The sequence below is a fragment of the Dunckerocampus dactyliophorus genome, chromosome 7 (assembly GCF_027744805.1).
Source record: "Dunckerocampus dactyliophorus isolate RoL2022-P2 chromosome 7, RoL_Ddac_1.1, whole genome shotgun sequence".
NCBI lineage: Eukaryota > Metazoa > Chordata > Actinopteri > Syngnathiformes > Syngnathidae > Dunckerocampus > Dunckerocampus dactyliophorus.
In genome coordinates, this window is record NC_072825.1 from 2316332 (window position 1) to 2338397 (window position 22066).

A 22066-nucleotide genomic window follows, 5' to 3' on the forward strand; every position below is an offset into this window, starting at 1 on the left:
TATTTCACTTCAATAATATTTCTTGGATTTACTTTTTCATTTATATCAAATTATTCTTATGCATTCTAGACACTTTTTCGTAAAATATATTTCCCAAATAACAATTACTGTATTATCAACTTACAAATTCTGTAAAAAAATAAAATAAAACTAAAACATTTACAGTTTGTGAAAAAAAATAAATGAGTCAAACCTTTCCAAAAACTTGGAGGATCTAAATCCCGAAATGGTACCAGGAATGACAAGAGGCAAAATGTGATGACAACCATAGAATTAGAAAAGGAGCTTATTGCGACTCAGGAAAGCGGCGTACTGGCTACGCAGTAGAAGGTGACTAAAGCAACCATGGTAATATAAGAAGAAGAATGTACACAGACAAGTCAGCTGTGTTGAGTGTGATACGTTATGTGTGTGTGCTTGTGTGTGTGTGTGTGTGCGCTCACAAAGCAAATACACAAGGTGAGTGACAGGCGTGGTCATTACCCGCCGTCGCCGCGGTGACAGCCACACGCTTATCAATGGAATCCATTCGCCTTCAGCCTCACTGACACAATTAAGACAGGGCCGAGTCGTGATGAACGAAAGCGGGCTCTTGGTTCAACGCCCCCGGGAGCAGCACGGGTCTCTTATCGGCATCCCAGCGCGCTCCGCTCCCCTGCGCAACAATGGCGCTCTGAAAGGAGACGAGTGGTGGTGGCGCACTATCGCTGCAGTCAAGTCACCACCTGTGTGCTTGCTTTGACTTTGGAGACGACTTTATCACACAGCGCAGGGCTTAGATCACACGCCGCAACACACACACGTGCACACACCGCACCAACACCGCACCAACACCGCACACACCGCACACACCGCACAGGCAGGACAAGATCGGCCCTTCAAAAATACTAACTTTGCACTTTTTTTCTATTAAGAAGCTCCTACTTACGCGTGTGATATACTGTATATAAGTGTCTGAAGAGCAGATACAGTATGATTACATGTGTAAATGCTCAATCTGGATCAAATCTGGATGAAACTCAGTTTGGCATTGAAGCGTCTGGCCCACCATTTACATTAACAAATGTTCTTTGAATTGGATATGACAGAGATACACGCATCTGGGTCTCTTACAAATAATTTTCCATGCTAAATGTAAATCGGGATCAGTTCTGGGTCAAACTCGGATTGGCCTGAACACGTCTGATCCACGATACACATACCGTAGCACATACTCTTGAAACGGGACATGACGGATGTAGACTTCCGTATGAAATAGTATTGTCAATGTTAGAAGTTAATGGCTGCTAAATTCTAAATTGGGATCATATCTAGATTGAACTCAATTAGGTGTTGTAGCTTTTGACCTACTTGACACATACTGGAGTAAATGTTTTTTCATATTCAATATGCTTGAACGAAAAGCTCTGAATGTATTAAGTGGGATTTTAAATGTTAAATATGAATGGCTGATAAATCCTCAATCTGGATCAGATCTAGATTTAACTCACTTTGACATTTTAACAGCTTCTGACCCCCCCCCCCCCCCCCCCCCCCCCCCCCCCCACACACACACACACACACACACACATAGAAAACTAAACTGGATATGACATGATATGTTACATAAAATTTTTCATGTTAAATGTAAATGGATGACAAATACTGATTTTGGATGCGATCTGGATCAAACTCTGTTTGGCATGAGCGCGTCTGATCCACTCGACACATTCAGTAGCAAATTGGACATGGCAGAGATAGTATATTCTTATGTTTTCAATAGATTTCCCGATGTTAAGTGTACATGGCTGGCAAATCCTCAATCTGGATCAGATCTAGATTAACTCAGTTTGGCATTGTAGCTTTTGACCTACTATACACATGGATATGGCAGAAGTATAAACAAATCTGAATGTATTAGGTGAGATTTTAAATGTTAAATATGAATGACTGCCGACTGCTCAAGCTGGATCACATCTGCATTCAACTCACTTTGACATTCTGACAGCTACTGAAATTGGATATAACACAAATGCAAGAATCTGAATGTATTAAACGGGATTTATCATGCTGAATTTAAATGGCTGGCAAATGCTGACTCTGGACCAGATCTGAATTTAACTCAACTTGGTGTTAAATCATTTGCGCAACTGTGGCACATCGCAAATGTGCTTCAAATTGTGGCTGACAGATGAGAATAGCATATCGCATATAGCATGGGATTGTCCGCATAAAATATTAATGGGTTCCCAAGTACCTAATCTGGATCAGATCTAGATTAAACCCAGTTTGACATTACAGTTTCTGACCCAACATTCACATTACCAAGTATTGTCAAATTGGATATGACAGAGGTATAAACACCAAAGCTAATAAATTGGATTTTAAATATTAAATGTGAATGGTTGACAAATCTGGATTCTATACAGATTAAACTCAGTTTGACATTACATCTTCTGGACTACTACACTCCAGTTGGATATGACAGAAGTATAAACATCTAACTGTATTAAATTGGATTTTCAGTGTTAGATTCAAATGGCTGACAAATGCTCAATCTGGATCACATCTGGATTGAACTCATCTTGGCATTACAGCTTGTGACCCACCATTCACATGACGGAGTATTCTTCAAATTGGATATGGATGAGATACAAACATCTACACGTATTAAACGGGATTATCAGTGTTCATTATCATGTGAATGGCTACCGAATGATCAATCTGGATCAGATCTGGAATAAACTCAATTAGGACTTTTAGCGTTTGATCTACTACACACATAGCAAATGTTTTTCAAATTGCATATGACAGAGATACTGTGTAAACACCTGACGCTATGAAGTTGGATTTTAAATATTAAATGTGAATGGTTGACAAATCTGGATCCTATACAGATTAAACTCAGTTTGACAATACATCTTCCGGCCTCCTATACTCAAATTGGATATGAAGTATAAACGTCTACCTGTATTAAATTGGATTTTCAATGTTAGATGCAAATGGATGACAAATGCTCAATTTGGATCAGATCTGGAATAAACACAATTAGGCGCTGCATCTTTAGATCGACTACACACACAGCAAGTGTACTTCAAATTTCATATGACAGAGGTCAAACATCTGAATGGATTACGTGGGATTTTAAATGTTAAATATGAATGGCTGACAAAGGAGCACTCTGGATTAGATACAGATTCAAATCAGTTTGACATTAGAGCGTTACCTCTTCCTGGTCCAACATGTGGAGTGGTTTTCCGGGGCTCACGCGGAGACGGGCGTTCCAGTGGTCCTGGGGCGGGCGCTCGTTGGAGGGGTGGTCGTAGATGGAGTGCTCGTGCGAGGGGCGGCTGTAGGCGGGGCGGTCGTACGGCGGGCGGTCGTAGGCGGGAGGGTGGAAGGGGTGCACGTGGGAGCGGTGATGGTGGTGATGGTGGTAGGAGGGGGGGGCGGCACACCTTGCATCTGGAAGGAAAAGGGGTGAGAGGAGGAGGGGGGCGGCGAGGGAAAAAGAAGGCGAGTTAGGAGGGCTGTGATGTCGTGACAGTCGTTACATTAGTGTCATGTGACGTATAAACACTATATATATATATATATATATATATATACACACAGTATATATATATACACAGTATATACTGTATATATATAATAAGACAGTAATAATCCTGCGATAACCTCCTCGTCTGCAGGGGTGCACAAATAATCATCGGCGTTAACCCCATTCCAAGAAAGACGTGGAGGAAATTAAGATGGTATCCCGGGGCCGTATAGCTCAGGATGATTACAGAAATTGATCACCTTGAACCGAACAACTCCCTCCTCCCCCTCCCTCTGCCCACCCGCGAGCTGTGTGACTTTGTCTGACGGGACAAACGTCAGGCAAATGACTTTGGTGAATAAGTCTTTTACTTCTTTCTTTGCAACATTTGAGAATTGATGCATTTTCGCAATTTCAGCATTTGCAAGCTCGCAAATTTGCCCATTTTGAGTCAATTTTTTTTTTTCCGTTACCTTGTGATTTTTTTAATCCGAAAATGTTTTCCTCGGGAAATGCATGCCACCGGTACTAATTCATAAATATGGGGTAGTAAAGCATGACGCAGGGGGTCACCAACGTGGTGCCCGCGGGCACCAGGTAGCCCCCACGACCACATGAGGTGCCCGCAAGCCTGCTTTTCATTCAGGTTTTCAGTTAATAATGAAGGAAGAGTAGAAAGAAATGCATTGTGAAATACAACATGTGAGTTGTGGACACCAGCATTGTGTTCATGTTCTGGTAAAACAAGCATATTCACTTTGTTTGGGTTTAAAATAAGCTCTGAAAATAAATGTTACAAAAATGAGTAGCTCTTGGCCATTTTCATTTTGTAAAAGTAGCTCTCACAAGGAAAACCGTTGGTGACCCCTGGCATAACGTGTACGCATTGTGTGGCCGCCATGCACACGCACACGCACACACGCATGCACACACATAGTCAAGTTCCAAATGTGAAAATTGTAAATAGTTCATGGCGTTATATTAGTAAATAAATTGTTATTTTGATGTAAAACACCCCCTTTTTATGTGTTGTTTATGTTGGTATAGTTGTTTAGATATCTGAGCTGTCACAAAAGCAAAAAATATTTGTATCAAAGTGAAAGTTATGCAAATGTATCTTTTCACAAAAAACTGTATTTCTCCCTTGTTTAGTTAGGAACTGATATTTTCCTGAAACCTACCTATGTTCTACTGCTGATTACTACACAAGGGAAAAAGGTAGAAACAAACCTTTTTTTCTGATGAAAGACGGGAGTCTAATCTTTCTTTTGGTAGGTTCCATGTTTATATAGCCATACAACACAATATTCTGTGTGCCTGGAAAGATCAGTCAAAATCGTCTAAACCGGCCGCTCCTGAAGGGGTTGTCTTTTGAAAAATGGCTGGGATTGAATGAGTTAACGTGCGCCCGTCCAGTTCGACCCTCGGCTCACACCGTACTTTGAGGAAATGCAGCGGTGGATGTGGAGCCACAAGCGGGAAAAAATATTGAGCAGAAATGGACAAAGAAGCTTCAGAGCCCTGGCAGATGGCTCTCGCAACAGAGACCAAAGTTATTTGTATCTACCGTCGCTGTGAGTCGAGTTGTCACGGCGAACGTGGACTGCCTGAAAGAAGTGAGAGGTTACTGGAACGGTAACGGTATTATTTTTATTGTCATTTATACAGTAGTACCTTGGCAGACGTTTTTAGATGTGAGCCGTCTCTCGGCTGATCGTTTGCTTTGAACTATGAGCTAAAATTTGGGTTACGAGCTGCTAGTTACCGGCAGGCATAACGTGACTGCAGACGAGAATGGATCTAAATAGCACTAGCAGCGCACATCAGCAAAACATACGTACATTATAGCGATCTAATTTCTCTTATTTATTATGTATTGTGTAAAACTAAAGTGGGACAAGTCGCCACTCGCATGAAACATGCAAAAGCGGTGGGATTTCTAACGGTATATTATTTTTTAAATAAAAAAATGTTCCATATTTCCAAACTTCATACCAGAGGAGTGAAATACGCATCATTAAAATTCAAACGAAATGTGAACTTTGAGAGTGTTTGAACAAGAGAGAAATGTGAGAAAATGTTAGTGCCTGTCTAAAAAAAGTGTACAAAGTGTCTGGTGAGAGGAAACACTGTATCTTATTTTGGCAAACCAGTTGGGCCTGCAACAACTGCACCCTCTGTTGGTTGCTGACAGGTATTGCAATCCATTATGTCTCCATAGCGCCATAAAGTAGCAACTATCACAACAGTTGCTCATTGATTCATGACAAATGATTTCTTCATGATCTTAATGATTTAAGATAAATGTATTACCGTAGTTTTCGGTGTATAAGCCGCTACTTTTTCTTAACCCATGAACCCTGCGGCTTATACAGAGGTGCGGCTAATTTATGGCTAAATTCTAATCTCGTGAAATCTCCTTTACTTCAGAACTACGACTAATTGTTTAAATACTGTGGGTAGCTCTTTCTTTGGCAGGAGCCAATCACAAGCTATCAGTGCACTCACAACAAGCTTGTCATCCCACTGGAAAGTGCAGAAGCTCATTTTATACGACAGTATACCAATAGAACAGTCTGACTCATGGTGTCATCTTATAAATAACACTAAACTCATCACACAGCAACTTAACACTCACAAGGCGTACCTGAGAAATGTACAAACATGTACTAATACGACTTTAAATGACACAAAAGCAGCTTTTAAAGTTTTCCCATAATGCTTTGCGTCTGAGTAACACATTCATTGGGGCGCTGCAATGACGTCAGCCTCCCTCTGGCCTACGGGCTTCTCTGGCTCCCTCTGGTGGACAGAGGCAGCATTGCAGCGCTATCCACCATTTTCTATTCTGCTTGTCCACGTGGACACGGTAGACCGGTGTGGCTTATATATGTACAAATCTGCTTTTTTCCTGTAAATTTAGTGGGTGTGGCTTATACACCCACTAAACCCACTAAGGGAGGCGAGGGCGCTGACCACGTGACTAAAAGCCCGGACTGTCGGTCGTGTGTTCAGCGCCGCTCTTGAGGCAGAGGGAGCGAGGTTTACCAACCTAAACTCGCACAGCTGGCATCCGTTACACTCACCCCCTCAAACCTCCCATTACGAAGGTCCTGTGTTCAAGCCCCGGTGCGGGCAGTGCGAAACAGGGCGGGTTACATTGGTGCCCTGACCCGGATGGAAGTGAGGTTTGAGGGGGGTGAGTGTAACGGATGCCAGCCTGTGAAGCTGTGCGAGTGTACGTTGGTAAACCTCACTCCCTCTGCCTTAAGAGTCGGGCTGAACACGCGGCCGACAGGCCGGGCTTTTAGTCGTGTGGTCAGCGCCCGTCGCCTCCCATTACGAAGGTCGTTCGATCCCCGGTGCGGGCATGTGCGAAACAGGGCGGGTTACATATGTATACGCACACGCACACATTTTCCATCCAAATCCACAGGGCAATAACGCTTGCTGACCCGCGGCTTATATTTGTGCTCACGTCCAAGATGGGAGGGAGTGTGTAAGTGAAGCATTTCGGCTCCGAACGAGAGAGCCACATTCAGTCGTCGTCAACGGCCATTAGCGTGCCGCAGCGTCACCTCTCCTCGCTGCCGGAGAGAAACAGCAATCCACACAAACGCTCTAATCGAGGCAAAACAAGAGCGCAGTTGATCTTTTCCTTTCCTTTTTGAATTATGGATAAAGACGATGAAATATAAATGAGCTCCCCCGCCCCGACAGTCGCGGCTAATTAATATGGAGGATTGAAGCGAGGAATGAAGGTTTGGCGTCTTGCGAAAGGTTAATCCAAGCAAGCGCGCATACGGAGCGGTCATCTCGGCACAGAAATGAATGCAACCCGGCTCATGAATATGTGCCACTCATTTGGCTGCATTAAAACTTGATGAGCGTCTCGCTGGCTGCTGCCGACTTTTATTTAATAAATGTGAGCAGCGGGAAGAGAATAAAAGTATTGTAGAGAAAAAAACACTGAAGTACTTTGGGAGATAAATGCATTGATTGCATTGCAACGGATGACACACACGACAAAGTGATCGACTAAAGTGGTGACAGAAAATCTACTATGGACTGATGACACTTGTCCTGCCTTTCAGACTCCAATTCATGTTTTTAATACAAGTTATTCAATTATTAATCAAAGGCAGGAAGCACAAGGACACACTGGGACAGACCTACAATGAAAAAGACTAAAAACTTTATGCAAAAGTGACTTTTTCATCATGCTAGAAGGGTAACGTGTCAACGAGAGCAGGGGTGTCCAAAGTGCGGCCCCGGGGCCATTTGCAAACCGCGGCTGTTTTCTTAGTGGTCCGCAGCACATTTTAAAAATGATCATTTAGAAGAAAAGGAAAAAAACAATTTTTTAATGAAAAATCAGCAGTCATTTTAGAAGAATGAAATCAATATATTTAAAAAAATATACCGAAAAAGACAGCATTTTATGAGAATAACGTAATATTATGAGGAAAAAATAACACCTTTTTAGCAGCATAAAGTTAAAATATTAAAGAACAATGTCATTTTTTAAAGTCAGAATATTATGAAAAACAAACAAAACTTCAAATAAAGTTGTAATTTTTGGAAAATTGGGGCGTGGAGAAAGTTATAACATTCCGATCATAAGTCCAAAATAAAGTCATAATTACAAGAAGAAAATGCATAAGAACAAAACTGAAACAGCAGCAGAAAAGAACAAAAAACAGCTGTATTTTTCCTTTTTTAATTATAATTTTAAAAATAATATTACATTTTCCTTTTTTTAACTCAAAATATTAAGAGAAATTGTCGTGCTCTAGGAAGAAAAAAAGTCACAATTTGATGAGAATAAACTTGTAATATTATGATTAGAAATAATGTCATTTTAGCAGCGTAGAGTTGAATTATTAAACAAAAAGTACATTCTTTTTTTAAACTCGTAGAACTGCGAAAAACAAACCAAAAAAAACAAGATAAAGCGGCCATTTTTGGAAAATTAGGTTGTGGAAAAAATATGCCGAGAATAAAGTCATAATGTTACGAGAAGAAAACGTAAATATTTGGAAAAGGTATTCCACCACCAAAAAGCAGGATTTATTCATGAAAAACGGTGATGGATTGAAGCCGCAATCACGAAGTGTTGAGGGACGACTGGATATGTCGATAGTGTATAAGTATGCAACAGAAACACACACTTGGAGACACACACTAGTCCAGCAAACGCAGCTCATTAGCATTAAAGCTACACACACACACACACACACACACACACACACACACACAAAGTTAGGCTTATTAAACTTTAAATCAGTCCAAACTTGTTCCAGTGAGGCCACACGATGGTAAATGAAAGGTTGCAGCATTGCCACTTTGATATTTAGGAAAGCAACACGTGGAGATATGCTACACAAGTTCCATAGATTTCATCTCAGCGTTGTCATAATGCTCATCATGATGCTTTCCAGCACACAGAATATTGTGTTCTATGGTTATATAAACATGGAAGCTACCAAAAGAAAGATTAGACTCTCGTCTTTCATCAAAAAAATAAGTTTGTTTCTACCGTTTCCCCTTCTTTAGCAATCAACAGTAGAACATAGGTAAGTTTCAGGAAAATATCAGTTCCTGACTAAAAAAGGGAGAAAAATGGCTTTTTGTGAAAAGATACATTTCAAGCATAACTTTTACTTTGACACAAATATTTTTTTTGCTTTTGTGACAGCTCAAATATCTAAACAACTATACCACAACATAAACAACACAAAAAAGGCTGGTTTGCATGAAAATAACAATTTATTTACTAATATAACGCCATGAACTAATTTTACGTTTCACATTTGGAACTGAACTATGTGTGTGCATGTGTGCACGTGCGTGCATGCATGTGTGCACGGGCATGTGGGTTAAAATGTCCCTACAATGGGTAACCTTCTGCACGCTACACTCCTCCATGCTCTCCCACTTCCTCTTCCTGTCATGTGTTTTACTCGGCCCTCTCCCGGCCCCTGCCCAGCTCTTCTCAAATGCACTTCTGCCACCTGGTGGTCGTTTTTATGGCTCAAAATTGCTCCGAAAGCGAATACATTGGTGGGGAGTTGCATCATCACCGCCGTCAGCATGTCACACAAACAAAAACGTACAAGTTGGGATCGAGCGTTGGGGTTTATCAAAACGTATAACTACGTCTTTGGCATTGAATGAGTTCATTTTCTTGTTAAATGATATTTTTAGGAAAACCCCCAAATTGCCGCAAACTGCAATGCATTGTGATCACATGCTCTCGCTTCCCCTCTTGTACCCAAACTTTGCAAGGGTGCTCGATGCGAGGATCTTCCGTGACTCATCCACAAGCCCCATCTTCACTGCTCCACACTCTGCCCCCCCCCCCCTCGAGGCTGCCCATTAAGGGACTGTAGAAACGCACTGGACGGAATTTCAATGAGCAAGGATGCATTCCTCGCTACGTGCAAGGTGCACGGCTACAGTGGACGCTTTGACGCCAGCAGAAACGCTGAGATGCCTCTTTTTCCCTCTACTGATCTGCAGCTTTCCATCTTCCCGCTTTGCCCCTTCTCTGCGGGCTCCTTTCGGTTTTCTGCCATCCTTAGCAGTTTAAAGAAGAGCGCCAATCGGAGGACGGATCGGCCTTCGTCGACGCTGTCGTTACCAGCACCGGGCAGGCCTAATGTTGATTTATACACATCGCTGAGCTCCAAAACAGCTAAAAATAAAGCGTGCAATATCCACAGACCGCCTGGGGCAGGTCATGTACTCCTGCGAGCGTGGCGAGGCCAAGCATCTCACTTTCGAGGCAGGCAGCAAGGACGCGCCGTGCACGTCGTCACCACATGACCTCAGGTGCACCTGCACTCGAAGCAAAGAGATTGTTGACCGTACTCGGTTAGCCTTTGTCAACACTGCTAGACCGCCAGTCAAAACATGCGCTACTACAGGGGTGTCCAAAGTGTGGCCCGCGGGCCACGTGCGGCCCATGGCTGTTTTTTATTGGCCCGCAGCACATTCTGCAAGACATTTATAAATCTAGAGTCCTACGCAGAACACACAACCTCATCAAGGACAGCACACATCCACAACACTCATTATTCACACTCCTACCGTCAGGCAGACGCTACAGGAGTTTGAAGTCCAGGACCACAAGGCTGGCAAACAGCTTTTACCCACAGGCCATCAGGCTCCTCAACGAAGCACTCGCACACGCCGCACGCACACACTCATAGCACTTTATTTATTTATTTATTTATTTATTTATTTATTTGTTTGTATTATTTGCTTGTATTAATGTCTCTTCTGTTGTTGTTGCTTAATTTATTGGTATATATGTTTATGTGTTTATGTTTCTTATGTTCTTATTCTTTCATTTGTTTTATTTCTTTTCTTGGGAGAATGAACAGAATAAGATTTTCATTGCATGGTATAACTGCTGTTTTACCATGCACATGACAATAAAACTCTCTTGTATCTTGTATCTTGTATTCTAAAAATAGAATTTAACAAGAAAACTTTAAAAAAAGAAAAAATAGTAATTTCACGAGAATAATGTCACGATAATGAGCGAAAAAAGCCTAAATCTTACGAGAGAACGTTTTGACAAGATTTGACAAGAAGAAATTTGACAAGAATAACGCTGTAGCATGAAGTTAGAAATATTAGCATAAAGTTGAAAATAAAGTTAAAACATGAAATAAACAGGATGTTTTTTTTAAGTTGTAATGTTACGAGAAACAAATCAAGTCGAAATAAAGTTGTAAAACAAAATAAAGTTGTCATTTTTGGAAAATTAGGTTAGAGAAAAATCTTACAATATGGTTGTGTTTTAATTTCTCCAGTTTCCATTGAATGCTTCATATTACAATTCACAATCCCGCATGTCTGAAAAGGAGCAGGAAGAAGCAGAGCATAAGATGGGAATAAGGTCAAACTATTATGGGAATAAAGTCATAATTTTGTGAAGAAAATTTACAAAAAGAATGTTGAAATGTTTCACGAGAATAATAAACATCTTAAGAGAAAAAAGTAGTATTCTACTATTCAACTTCCTTCTTATATATTTTCTTCTGGTAAGTTATGACTTTAATCCCATAATATTTTGACTTTATCCTCATAAAATTATCTGCAACTTAATTTTCCAAAAAGTTAGTTTTTCATAATCTTACCACTTTTGAAAAAAATAACATACTTGTTTAATATTTCAACTTTATGCTGCTAAAATGATGTTATTTTTTCCTTGCAATTTTAGTGTTATTCTCCTGAAATATGACTTTTTCATGTTAGATCATTTTTCTCTTCATATTTTGGCTTTAATGAGATGTTTTTTCATCCCTGCTGTTGTTTTAAATGTTCCAACTGTTTCAGCTTTCTTTTTGCACATTTGGTGACGTTGGTTGATTTCCACATGCGTGCAAGTTACAATGACATGCATCACAGTGTACAATTGGCATTTTCGCAGGTCCAAAAAAACCAATCCGTTTCACATCAACCGCAATACATTTATTCACTTCCTGTATTTCATTTGTTTACCAGTTAATATGCAGAAAATATTGATAAGGTAATGCAACAATGTGGTAATATTGATCCATTTTCTTTTTGGAAGATGATTATTTTCACTTTATTCTTGTGGTGTTACAACTTTTTCTGCAACCTAATTTTCCAGAAATTACAGCTTATTTGTTGTTTTTGTTTGTTTTTCATAATATGATGACTTTAAAAATGTATATTTCAGCTTTATGCTACTAAAATGATGTTATATGTTATTCTCGTGAAATTAAGACTTTTTCTTGTTAATTTTTTTTTTTTCTCTTACTATTTAGATTTTATGCTTGTAAAACTACTGCATTTTTTTTTTTATATTTTTGCTGCTTATGCTTTTTTTCAGTTTTCTTGTTACATTTTTTCAAGAACGTCCTGCAGGCCAATAAAAATGACCACCGGGCCGCACTTTGGACACCCCCGCTCTGAGGTGTGCATCTGCTCCAGATGTAAATACCTGAAATTCCATCTTCTGACACCAAAGCCAAAGGTTTTTAGCAAAAATAAAGGAATTGGCCTCACTGTTCCAATACCTCTGCACGTGGAGAGTTCTTGTCAACTTCTCTCACTGGACAGTGACACGATGAACGCTTCCGCAGGGCTTTGACAGGCTGTCAATCAACAAGACGGCAAAGAATATGCGCGGTCCAGTCAGGCTGCTGTCATCGCCGACCCGTCGGGCACGTCAAGTGTCAGCAGCGACGTGGCAGAGGCCCACGAGTCCGGTTTCCACGGCCTCTTGCTGAACGAGCACATCAACTTGAGCTAAATCCCTGACTGACGTGCGTTTGGGATCAGCGTGAGTGTTGAACACAAATCAGGCTTCAGAAGGTAGAAAGTCTCCGCTTGAAGACCCGAGCGTGTCTGCGGGAGGGCGGATGGGTTCGTTCCATCCATAGCAATTATGTGCTGCCGAGATGCCCGGCCTCTTGGAGCTGGTATTATCCATCTCGTGCAATTCCAGACACTTGCAGTCTGCCCACCTCAGTTCATCTCCATGATGTGATGAGGAGGAAGTGCAAGGGGCTCAGAGAGAGCAACCTGCAACCCAGCAACTACTAAACGTGACTGAAGCACTTTTCCTTATTAATACAACCTTCTCGCACAGGTTTCTCTCGTCTAAACACCATCGCTCTCGTCCTCTGATGACTCTAGTAGAATTCCGTATGTACTGTCTAGTATTGTACGTGCTTGTGTGGGTTCCCACCAGATACTCCAACATCACGCAGTCCAGAAACGCAGATGCTAAGGTGAAAAGAACTCCTTCATTGTCTCCAGCGTTGAAACACAGTGTCGACGCCTAAATAATAAACATCGCCACCTTGTTAAAGCGTCATTAGACACGAGCAGAATCACATGATCTGTCATCAGCATCATAAGGAGTTGATTTGGGCGAAAAACTAATTATTTTTGTCAATAAAAGACATTGGAAATGATTTGGACAAGGTGATGAAAGTCCAAATAAATCATATTTATGTCAGCATCTACGTTGTAGAAAAGTGAAACTGTGATGTTACTCTAATTTGCAAGAATATCATGAATGGGAGGGGGGCAAACACCTTTCACACCACCGTATCTGAAATACATACATGACATGAAACAAGTTGAATTCAATTCATAATTTATACATACAAACATTTAATTTCTCTGATGGTTTATTATTTCATCCTTATGAACAAATATGACACAGACCCAGGAAATGCCCGCTGTTCGCTTGCACAATGTCAATTTAAGACACAAAACGGTCCATGAGCTCAAAATTCAACCAACTGATCGTTCATCATTTAGTGAAATGTTTTATTTTCTTTTTTGTGTTCAAAATTGCTCTTTAACCGAGCAAAAAGATGTTTTTTTCCGATGACTCAAAAAACATTCCAGTAGAATACTTGGAGAATTCTCACGGACGGGACAGTTGCGAGTGGCAGCCAGGATTTTGGCACCAAACCTCAATTTCCACTTGTGAAAAAGACATTCTGCTCTTTTAAAGCACAAATGGTAAAATATGTCTTTTATGTGTTGGAGGAAAAAAAAGCAATCTTGAGCCAGTGGCAAAGAGCCCCTGAAGCGCTGAAGCTGAAGTGCTTCTGAAAATGCTGACTTACGTCGCCATCTGCTGGACGGCGTTGTAACGACAAGACATTCGTCCGCCTCATCAGAATGTGGGCCCCCCCTCCATCGTCACCCATTCCTATTTCTCTGGCAGAGGTCACAAGCAAACGCTTAGTTTTAAATCCAAGACAAAAAAATGCACTTGCGAAAGATTATATCAGGACTGGAGAAGACGAGTGTGTGTGTGTGTGTGTGTGTGTGTGTGTGTGCGTGTGCGTGTGCGTGTTGTGTGCGGTATCCTCACCTATCAGATCACTCCCCCAGCCCTCACGCGGAGCCTCCGAGGCCTCCCCATTGCTCACCCGCAGCGTCCACACGGCGTCACTGTTGCTGCACCGCGAGCGGCTCCGATCCGCCCCCAACTCCACCACACAGGAAACAAGGTTACTGCCCGAGAGATGTCACTTCCGATACACCCACTCCCGCTCGCTTGCTCGCGCTCGCTCCCTCACGCCCCCAGCCTATTGCCATGACAACCGAGAAAAGAATAGCATATAAGTGAGCGTTAAAGAGACAGAGGGATCACAGCGACTGGGGGGGGGCGCAGAGCGAAAGGGGAGCGACATGGGAGGGGAAATTAGGGTTAGCGAGGAGGAGGAGGAGGAGAAAATGGACAGAAGGAGAGAGGTGAATGAGGGGGCGAGGGGGGGGAAGGGGGGGCGATGGCAGAGTGAGAGAGGAGGTGTGGGGGGGTTAGGACAGAGAGGTGCAGGAGCGGAGGATGGATGCGGCGAAGGGGAAGACAAGTGATGAGATAGTGGGAAAGAGGGAAGGAAGCAAGGAGAGAGGGAGAGAGGGAGGGAGGGAGGACACTTTTTTGGGAATATGGAGCCCATGTCTTGTTCCCATAGCAACACAGCCATCCATGAAATACCGACTTGTACCTCGCTCGCTCTCTACGCTTGCCTCTCCATCCCACCCTCTCTCTCTCTGCATTCCTTACGATATGCACACACACATGCACGCACACACACATGCACGCACACACACATGCACGCACACACATGCACGCACACGCATACTGACGATATAAGTTGGCACTGAGGGCGTATGCAGTAATCCAAGTGTTTGAAAATGCACTAAGTCTAGCTTCAATGTAGCATTTCGTCTGTTGCGGTCACCAGTAAGTCACATGACCCTCCATCCCCATGCAGCCCAACATGTGGCACACCTGATTCACCAACTAGCGACCACATGAAAGAGGCTGCTGGTTGAATATGCTTACGGTTAGCTTGATTTCCATGCGTTGTGCTGTCACTTTAAAGCGCTGATCCTCAACTGGTGGGTCGTGACCCAAAAGTGGGTTGCGGAGCCGTTTTCAGTGGCTAGCGGGGTCTTTGCCCGGGCAAAAAATGTCAGTGAATGCACCGCGAGTTCGCGTCCGTGCTGTTGGCTCGTGTTCTTCGCAACGAGATGGTTGTGTGTGACTTTGTCAAGCTTGAGCGGGAGGGGAAGGACATGGTGTAGAGACTTAGTAGTTAGTTGGAGGTGTGTGACACCCCCATCAGCTCTTTTCGCCCACTTGGTCCCGTGAGCCGAGTTCTGGTCCATTTTTTTTTTAAGAAGCCAAAGTTGTCTAACAGAAATGCCCGTGACAGGAAAACGATGCAACATTTAGTCCGGCGCAGACACGTGTTTGTTGATAAGCCCAGACAATTAAAAAACACACCATTTATTTGTAGATATTTTCTTTTGCGACAATACCACTCTAGCTCTCACCTTAACTCCCTCGCGTCGCAGCGGCCATCATCCCCGCATGCAAACACTGTGGAACACATACGCAGGCGGCAGCGCGCAATCATACCGAGGGGGAGAAAAAATCTGAAAACGCAGTGCGATTTATTTGTGAAAACGGTTTTGTGATGGAAATATTTTACTCTTTTCAACGCATATTATTTGAGGAGCAAAACGCTGTACTTGGTGAGCCCCACCAACCAGCCGGAACTACTTTCTTCAACACCAAAAACCGACCAGAACTCGAAGTTGTGGAAAAGGGAGTGTTGATGTACTCCATGCTGATGGGGACGTCATACAACTTCATGTCAAAAAATGCCAACTATACCTTTAATGTGCCGTCCATCCGACACACAGCTGCAGATATCTGCTGGAGAAGAGTGCTCCACAAACAGACAGACAGTCCCTTTAAAAATAAGACAATTGAGAAGTTTGAGTTGAAAAATTTCTGCAATTTGGGTCACCGAAAAGGAGGAAGAAGAAGCACACCTCATTTAATCCTTTTCCAAGTCTCAGCAGTTACTAACTGTTTGTGGCACAAACTGTCACACACGGGTTTGCTATTTGATAGTCTGGCACGCACACGTCCTTTAGACCATGTCGGCCGTGACTGACGGAGAGGCCAAAATTCAACCAAAGTCCGTCTTCCCCCTCAAGCTTTAACATCTTTCTCTGGAGTAAATATCCGACGTAAAGTTCCGACATGGACACATGCGACTTCTAGACTTGCAAGAACTTGGGGATTTGAACTGTCATCGTGCACGACATCCCCAATTTTACGACAATTCATTTTGACATGCGTCTGTGGATATTTGCAGCGCCCTAATGAACACAATCAAAACCATTTCGGGGTCTTGTTCGCGAGTGAGGGAAGGTTGGAGCGTGCGGTTGACAGGTAATGCGGTCGCTGTAGCGGACCGTCGTGGTGAAGAGAGCTGAGCTGGAAGGCAAAGCTCTCAATTTACCGGTGGATCTACAGTATGTTCCCACCCCCTCATGAGATCCTGGATACAAGCGGCTGGAATGAGTTTCCTCCGTAGGGTGGTGGGACTCACCCTAAGAGATAGGGTGAGGAGCTCGGCCATCCGGGAGGAGCTCAGAGTAGAGCCGCTGCTCCTTCACATGGAGAGGAGCCAGTTGAGGTGGCTCGGGCATCTAGTCCGGATGCCTCCTGGAGGCCTCCCTGGTGACGTGTTCTGGGCATGCCCGGCCGGGAGAAGGCCCCGGGGCAGACCCAGGACACGCTGGAGGGATTATGTCTCACAGGTGGCCTGGGAAAGCCTTTGTGTTCTCTCAGTGGAACTGGAAGAGGTGGCCGGGTACTGGGCAGTCTGGGCTTCCCTACTGAGACTGCTGCCCCCGTCACCCGGACCCGAATAAGCGGAGGAAAATGGATGGATGGACAGAAAACAGCACATTTTCATCACTTTCTAAACAAACAAAAAACAACAGAACAGGATATGAACTGGGAAAAGAGGACATTTGGTCACCCTACACAAACAAATACATACAGTACTTGACGGTACTGCGCTCTGGATGCGCTACGCTGGCACAATCTATCTTTTTTTGTCACACAAAGTGAGCGTTGACAGGGTAATATCAGACTTGTGAATGCTAACACCGCATCGACCCAGATAATATAAGACGGTCATCTTATATTTCCAGTCCAGAGATGTAGAAGTGCAAACCCGCTGGTGGCGCCCAAAAGACATCTCCCCAAGCCAGTCTGAGCTTTTCTTCTGTCACTCATGCACAACAGTGACTTGGAGAGCTTCAAAGTCTGTTATACGACTTAAAAAAAAAACGAAATTAGCATTTTTTTGTCGTATTTCCCCCCCCAGAAGTAGGTTTAAAAAAAAAGGGTCATCTCGTATTGGGCGTCATCTTATAATCTTTCTGTACTCCCGTCATTCTCTCTGCCTTCCATCTGTGTTTCATTTGCCACCTCCTCACTTCTTCATTCTCATTGGTCCTCTTTTTAGATGTGGCTTGTTGTTAACTCTGTCACTCATGCATCCTTTCATCCTCAGTATCCCCAGGCCTGGGATTAAAAATGAAAAAAAAACACACACACACACAAAAAAGATGACATTGTCATACTCTCACTTGAGTTTTTCTATTTTCGTGATTATTTGGATGCCTGTGATGTTTTTTTTCTTGAAATAGACTGAGCCTCGCACCTTGCGCTGACACTTTCAGACTTTCAATGCATCAATAGCCTTTTATACACCACATTTTTTAGGATTAAGGTTTTTTTAAGAATGTTCCGACTAAATTCACTTTCTCAGCAAAGACATATCTTTAAGTGACTGAAAAAAATGACATTTTTCACGCATTTTAACATTTTTGGAGATGAGTAAGTGTGAACACGTCCCCAAAATTGTTCAACTAGGTCAGGGGTCGGCAACCTTTACGATCAAAAGAGCCATTTTGCCCCTTTTTTATACTGAAGAAAAATAATCTGGAGCCGCAAACGTAACATGAGTTTTAGTCTTTTTAAATGTTACCCGCTCCAACAACAGAACACACAACAAAGAGAAGTGCAATTTGCGAGGCCTTTTTAAGTCCTTCTCGTATTAAGGTGTGGAAAGTTAAAATAAAACGTAGCCTACAGAAAACGTAGCCTATCCTAAAAAAAAAACAAAAAAAAACAAAGTTGCAGCTTGGCAGTTTTAAAAAAGTAAACACACTGAGGAATGTCTCTTGACTGGTCTGAAATTAAAAAAATAAAAAAGACTCATCTGTGACCGCTATTGATGAATCGCAGTATTTATTTTTTTGATGTATTCATGGTTAGCTTACCGCAGGGATTGCACGCTCAAGACGCCGCCTGCTGGTAAAGGCAAGGGCCACAGGCGTGGATGTGATGCATATTTTAATTGACTAATTATAAACATTTTTAGACGTTTAGACGTATGACGTTGACTGTAGCTGAGTGCTCATAGGCGGCGGTGCAGAAAGTGGCCGACAGCAGCTCCTGTGTGAATGTTCACTGCATATGTGTTGTCTGGGGGTGTGTTCTTCACGGGGTGGCATGGCTCAGGTTCGATCCTCCATCCTCCCGTGACCATGTCAAGGTGTCCTTGTGTGAGATGCGGAACCCCGGGTTGCGAGTGATGTTGCGGTAAGTGTGGTAACAGTGTCAAAGTGCTTTGCTGTGGTGGGTGTGTCCCCTGGGGGTGGTCGCAACAGGGTTGTTGTTGTTACAGCAGGTTCACCCACAGACATGGACAGATGCCGCGTCGAGCGCCGAGCCATACGTCAACGTCGCCGCCATATTGGATGTGTCAAGGCTGCGCTGTAAATGAATACAAGTCAATGTACTTGCTTTCAGAAAGCGCCTTTCTACAGAGAAATGTAGGTTTTGCATTCATTTACAGCCCAGCCTCGACCCATCCAATATGGCGGCGACATTGACGTATCGCAGCCGTGGACAAACCCACTCGACGCGGTGTCTATTTATGTCTACGGGTGCCCCTGCCTGGTGAGATGTCAGATAGTGTTGTATGGCGCAAACCCCCTCCTCAGTTTTGTGATGCAGGACAGCCGTTCACCAGTCTCTTCTCGCCACCGTAACAACAACAACAACAACGACAACAACCCTATTGTGGCCCCCCAGTGGACACACCCACCGGAGACATAAATAGGAAAACCCCACACCAAAATTGTTAGAACTGGAGAAGACGAAATGTGAGACGTCTTAAACGTCCAAAAAGAGCCCAGTGGCCTGGCTTCAACCTTTGGGTGATCTATCGATGCATAATTAATTATCACTTAGGCTGTCCTTCATCTGCCTTTGCGTCCATCAATCAGTACGCCATTTAGACCTCACTCCCGCCTCCCTAAGCACTTGTGTCGGAGTCAAAAGGCGACCAAAAAGCCGTGAATGACAACAACAGCTTGAGGCCATTCAAGCTTTGGCCGAGAGCAAAGTTGCCTCTTTTAGCTGCAAAGTAGCCTCCTCCTCGTCGTCCTCCTCCTCAGCATCTTCCTCTCAGCTGCTCGCTGGCTCGCTCTCAGGCTCCCACTCACTTACACTCCCTCCCACAACTCTTTGCCACTTTACTCGGCTTTCCCTCCCTCATCCCCTGCTAGCATTCCTCTTTTTATCTATCTAAGTGTCAAGCAAATGTATGCGGACTCCAGGGAGCGCTGCTAGTCTGATCCACAGCTGACGCTTTGATGCAATATTCAACGTTAGGACCGTACAATAGCACTTAAAATAAAGTTCACACCATTCATGAGTGAGGCGGCAGATACCTCCATGAGGTCATGATAACTCTTCAGCGTGTCCACGCTGCTTTTGTGCTGCTGCTGCACGCCTACACTCGCAGCACAATGTTTCTCCATGCAGAGTCCGTGTTGAAACGCGGCGCTCGTCCTGTGTTATCCCATCACCACCATGTGCGGCGTGATGAAGTAGCACGATTAAAAAGAGGAGGGGAAAAAAATGTGACTGTGATTGATGGGGACACTTTGCAACAGGCAGAACTTGGCAGGAAGCTGTCCGTAACTCAAAGAGCAATCAATCAAGCGGATATTCAACAAAGCATAACCAGACATCAAATCAAAATCATGGACCAAGGAGTAATAACACAAAGTGCTGCTGTATTGAATGACACGAGTAGTCAGGATGCAGTGCTTTTTAAACTTCATACAACAGGGAGAAAATGTCACGGGACTAGGCTTGTCACAATAAAAAATTTTGCTGGTCGATGGTTATGCTAGAAATGATCGTCGATAATCGATATTATCGGTGTTTTTAGGCCATTTTTTCATTAATTGTATGGCATAATATGGTGTAATATGGTTTGTCTGGCTCGCCGCTTCCCTCAGCTCACTGTGATGGGTTTTACTTTGGTTTTACCGCTTGTTGTGAGGACCATCGACTCCCTGCTGGTGTATGATCGGCAGGAATTACTTAAAATCCAGGACATTGTGGCCCCTTGTGTGAAATAAGAGGGCAGTTTGGCTGGATTTGATGCAGAGGTCACATGTATCAAGATGGTGCCGCCTGAGTGGCAGCCGTATTTTCCGCTGCGTTTTTTAGTGTTTAATAGTGCTTTATTCGTACTTTCTTACTGTTTTACTGTTGCAAGTGTGCAGCTATGGATGTTCATCTTGTTACGTTTGTAGCTTGCCTCTTGCTTGCTGTGGGAAACGCATTTATTCACGGCTCCATCGTTTACACTCGGGAGCAGCTGTTAGCTTTGAGCCACACACCCCTTCGCTACGCCGGGCGACCGGAGATCCCCGTGGAGACACGCAGGAGGAGAGGCTGCATAGCGGCGATGATGCGCCGACAGCGGAAAAGACGGCATCAACCATGCTTACCGATGACATCAGTGTACCTTTCTGTTGAATACACTGGATGTTAAAAACATTATTGTTCAGCACTTCTTAAATGAGCGTCCTGTGGATGTTGTGGAATCTTTAAAGAAGATTTTATCAGTTGGGAAAACCAAAATAACTTATTTTGAGAGTTATTTGCTCAATGTTTAACATTTCTGAACTAAACTAGACAAAAAGTAATCCCTGATTCTAAAATTAAGATTATGCTATGCAGTCAATGAGTAGATAGCCCTTAAAGCAATCTCACATGTTGACAAATATGACTTGAAACTTGGCAGGTGGCAAATCATTTGCAGTGTACAAAAAGGCCTGTTTCAGTGACCACAAAACGGGTAAACAATTTAAATCTGTTGTGCAGAAATGGAGGTGGATCAAGCCTTGGCAGTTGGTGCAACTCATTCCTGCAGGTGTTCCAAGCTCTGGAGTACTTACTACCTCCTCTGTCTGTGGTACTGTACCCTCGTCAACATCAGTTGAACAGCATTGTACTGGGGAAAGTCATTTGTTGCTCCAAAAACAGCAAGAAAAATGGGAATTTAAAATGGATGGGAGCTCTAAAATGTTTGACCGGTAGTGTACGTCACATTTGCGAACTCTTATGTGTGTCGTGCGCTACACGTGCACCCCACACATGGAATTTAGTGCGGCCGACACTTGTACGTCCTCCACGCTCGTCCAGATCTTACTCGACTCGACTCGACTGGCGGGCGACCAGTCCAGGGTGTACTCTCTCGCCCACAGTCAGCTGCGATAGGCTCCAGCGTACCCCCGCCACCCTAATGAGGACATGCGGCACAGAAAATGAACGAAATAAAGATGCGTTTCCTG

At 43.4% G+C, this 22066-nt stretch overlaps 1 protein-coding gene across 16 annotated transcripts in view; it reads right to left on the minus strand.

Moving 5' to 3' along the window:
* syngap1b (synaptic Ras GTPase activating protein 1b) overlaps positions 1 to 22066 on the minus strand; it is a 168976-nt gene that overhangs the window by 105727 nt on the left and 41183 nt on the right. For all 16 annotated transcript variants that reach the window (XR_008571923.1, XR_008571924.1, XR_008571925.1 and 13 more), the window contains exon 2: positions 3206 to 3444. Coding sequence is in view for 12 of the 16 variants with exons in the window: in XM_054780714.1 (XP_054636689.1) it covers positions 3206 to 3444 (239 nt within the window). In the remaining 4 variants the exon portion in view is untranslated. The remainder of the gene's footprint in view (positions 1 to 3205; positions 3445 to 22066) is intronic.